The sequence below is a fragment of the Belonocnema kinseyi genome, chromosome 8 (genome assembly GCF_010883055.1).
Source record: "Belonocnema kinseyi isolate 2016_QV_RU_SX_M_011 chromosome 8, B_treatae_v1, whole genome shotgun sequence".
Taxonomy (NCBI): domain Eukaryota; kingdom Metazoa; phylum Arthropoda; class Insecta; order Hymenoptera; family Cynipidae; genus Belonocnema; species Belonocnema kinseyi.
The window spans coordinates 141,705,827-141,709,894 of NC_046664.1; the positions used below are offsets into that span (position 1 = coordinate 141,705,827).

The window sequence follows — 4,068 nt, forward strand, 5'->3', positions numbered from 1 at the left end:
TGTCAGATATGTGCTGGCCCTCCTCCTTGCTGCCCGCGCCGATTACCAGCGTACCGGGTCTTGACAAGTTTCTTTAATAATGAAACAACCTGCAACAAAATTGAGCTGAATTGTAAGCTTCGATAATAAATCAAGAATATAAATAAAAAGCGATTTTCAAAGCAAGTGCTGCAATGTGACTAATTTAATTTTATGCGACAGTCTTTTGTGTGGTGAGTTCAACTATTTTAGTAGAAAAATTCAACTGTTTGGTTGGAAGTTACCTGGGAGAAAGTTCAACTTAACAAAAAAATGGTCTTTTTGGTTTAAAATTACATAACTGGGCTGAAAATAAAATAATTTTGTTAAGGTCGCATTTTTGGATATATTCAGCAGCCTTTTTTTTAATTGAAATCTTTATTGATTTGTATTCAGCGCACCAAGTAACCCTGGTACCAATTTTTCATCTAAATCCGCAAAATCACTGGATTTTCTAAAAAATGTGGTGGTCATATTGAATCAACTATTTCGAAAATTCAAATTTTGACCTTAAATTCATATGCAGCAACCCAATTAACCCATCTATATCAAATATATCATTTAAATCCATCAACTAATTGGATTTTTAAACATTGAATTCGTATTTAGTGACCAAACTAACTCTTTATATAACTATTTAGATCCAGTCGAAGCAATAAAAACTAAACTGTAAATGAAAGCACTTAAAGTGAAACTCATGAATTTTAAACTTTAAAAATTGAAGTTTAAAAATTGTTTCATTAAAAAATTTGGTTTTCAAATGCTCAATAATGTACACGATTGTAAGAATTCGAATTTTTTTGTAAAATTCCCTGTTCCAATACATTATTTAATTTGTTTTGAAAAATACCTCTGTTCAACACAGAATAATAAATTTGTTTAACAATTAAATTCTCCATTGATAATTGCTATTCTCTTAGATAAATTCTATTTCCAGCTCCAAATTGGTGAAAAATTGAACTTTATCAGTTCAAATCCCGAATTTAAATTTTTTAAGAAAATTCTTCATTTTAACTCAGAAACAAAAAGCTGTTGAAAAAATCCCTACTCAAATCAGGAATTTTAATTCTTTCAAAAATTTTACATTCTAGCTAAGAATTTGAATTTTTCGTAAAATCCCCTGTTCCAATTCATAATTTAAATTTTGTTCGAAAATACCTCCTTTCAACTCAGAATTATAATTTCGTTTAAAAATCCAATTTTCCATTGAGAATTATCATTCTCGGGGATAAATTCCAACTCTAGCTCAAAATTGGTTAAAAATTTAAAATTCCCGGCTTAAACTTAGAATTAGAATTCTATGAAAAAATTTCATGTTCCAATTAAGAATTTTGTTCATTTTCGAAAATTTCCGGTACTAGCTCGAAATATGTTAAAATTTGAAAATTCAAGGTTCCAAGTGAGAATTATTATTCTGGACAGATTAAAGTTCCAGCAATAAATTTGTAAACAATTGAGAGGCCCCTGTTCAAATTAAAACTTAAATTATTTTTATATTAAATAGTTCTAAAATCCGTATGATGCTTGGAAATTTTATATCAAAATTTTGAAATATCTGCATGCTGTTTTAAATTTTTTGAATGAATTTTTTTTTAATTCTGCGAAATTAAAGAAATTTTCTTAAAATCTTCTACATTCATTTTTGACAATTTTGTAGATTGTTGCAAATATTTTTAAATATTCCCTTAAAATTAGTTAACTGAAATAAAGAATAAATCGTTTTATGTACACTGAAATCATTCAAAATTTTAAATTAATTTAAAATTTTTTCAAATCTTCTAAATATCTCATCAACTTACTCCAATTTTTTCTAAGAATAATAGGTGTTAAATAGTTATTTATACATGAAAATTCAACAATTTAGCATACAAATTAAATTTGGTTGAATAGAAGAATTGATATTATGATGCTTAAAGTTTAGTTTTGTGTATTTATTCTATAATTACTGATTATAAATGTTTAATATAAGTTAAAATAAAATTTTCAAGGATTTTTTTTAGAAATTTGTAAAATTCCCGGTCAACAAATAAATTTACATTTATTTCCAGGTTTTCCCCGGTCTCATAAAATGCATGGTCAGTTCTCGGTTCAGTGGTTACCCTGATGATTCGAATTTTTCCTTAAAATTTCTTTAAAATCCTGCAAAATTAAAAAAAATCTTAAAATACTTTGAAAAATTCTTAAAAAGCTTCGAATTTTTTTTCCGAAATCTGCCAAAATCTTTATTTGATTTAAAAATAGGCCGTTAACTATTAGCATCAAAATTGTGATACACATGGACATATCCATTTGGTACACGTAGACATTGAATGTTTTAGACTGAAATAATATTAAAAAATAAAATTATTTGAGTAAGAATATATTATTTTGAAGTTATTTCAAAATTGAAAATAGTTTATAAAACTTCAGTCGAGATTTTACATTTGTTTAACTAATGCAACTTTTCTATTCTCAAAGTTTAATTTCAGTTTAAGATGTTTGAAATGAAAGTTGGACAGATTTTTATTCTAAACCTTTTGTAAAATTCCCAGTCAAAAAGTAAATTTACTGTCATGACCCAGGTTTTCCTTGGCTCTTAAAATTTCCGGTCATTTCCCGGTTTTACAGGTTTGTCGGTCTAGGGGACATCCTGCTATATTTTTCTTTTCTATATTTTTTTTATTACCTGCTGGTTTGATTCGGCGGGAGCTTGTGGCACTGGCGGCACCGGAAAGTAATGGCGGCTTGGTGTCACCTGTGGAGCCAAGAAGTAAGGTGGCTGTTGCCAGTAATGGGCCTGGGTCTGGGCCTGCGTGAGTTGTTGATCCTGATTTCTTATTTGAGTTTGCAGCTGCCTCCTCTCGTTGGACCAACTCTGCTGTTCTCTCTTTCTTTGCTCTTTTAGCGTCTGAAGTTCCTTCTGAAGTAGCAGCACCGCATCTTTTTGCTCTTTGAGCTGCTCCAGAAGGAAAGAACTGATGGCGAATCCAGGGTGTTGAGGATTTGGTGGCGCATTTGGCTGTGCATTTGGTAGCGGATTTACTGGCGGACCTGGTGGCGGAACTACTACCGGAACTACTACCGGACCTACTGGCGGACCTACTGACGGATTTGGTAGGGGATTTGGGGTCGGATTTGCTGGGGGGTTTAGGTGCGGATTTAGAGGCGGATTTACTGTCGGATTTGGTGGGGAATTTGGGGGCGGATTTGGTGACGAATTCTGTGACCTTCCTCTCGTCGTCGGACGCGAGCCACTAGCTGCTGGGTTTGCCCCTGATTTCTTAGCTGCTCGTCCTAAAAGGCAAACAAAATTTTATACATTTTAAATTTAAGAAAATGTACAATATATAGTAAGTCTTTACCGATATACACTCCATTTAATAATAATTTAATAATAACCGGAGTTAATTCAAAAACTGATAAAAAATCATTGAATTTTTCTTAGGACGCATCTGCTTTATCTATTCATCATTATACGACTACATATAGTTTAAATATTATTTATAATTTCACGAATCGAAATTCCATTTAAACATTTTGGTTAATTTCAACGACTAATGATATGAAAAAAGGTATTTGAAAAATGAATATTAATTGATTTCGAGTACTTTGAATATAAATATTAATGGTCCTGTTTAGTTTGGAGTGCTAACCACTGCGCTAAACCGACAAGTTGAAACTCGGTGAAAAAGCGATCCTCATAAGCTACAGTTTAGAAAAGTTAAAGAACCAAATCTCGAGCTCTCTTTTTCTTATTATTTACTATTATGCGACATAATGGTAATGTAAAATACACGAACTGTTAACAGAAATATCGATACCATAATTTTTAAATAAATAATTTAAATCGATTAAAATTTTTTCTTGGCGAAATATTTTTTTTCCGTCGTAGACTACTTTACAACTTTTGGCAATGACAGGAAATGTAATTTTTCATAAACAGAACAAATTTTTAAAGACCGAAATTAAAAAATTTCATCGTGAACTTTGACAATTTTTCAATAAAATCTTTTTATCTTTTGTGTAAGATTTGTTTTTTACGTGGAAAATTGAGGCTTGACGCAATAAAGT

The 4,068-nt window shown here is 30.6% G+C and overlaps 2 protein-coding genes across 3 annotated transcripts in view; both read right to left on the bottom strand.

Annotated features, from left to right (window-relative positions):
• LOC117177864 (FH1/FH2 domain-containing protein 3) overlaps positions 1-4,068 on the bottom strand; it is a 917,724-nt gene that overhangs the window by 751,984 nt on the left and 161,672 nt on the right. The window lies entirely within an intron of this gene.
• The window catches only part of LOC117178731 (putative uncharacterized protein DDB_G0290521), a 10,071-nt gene continuing 6,005 nt past the window's right edge, over positions 3-4,068 (bottom strand). The window contains exons 2-3 of the mRNA XM_033370162.1: positions 2,684-3,291; positions 3-89 (exon numbers count right to left, since the gene is read on the bottom strand). Coding sequence (XP_033226053.1) covers positions 3-89; positions 2,684-3,291 — 695 coding nt within the window. The remainder of the gene's footprint in view (positions 90-2,683; positions 3,292-4,068) is intronic.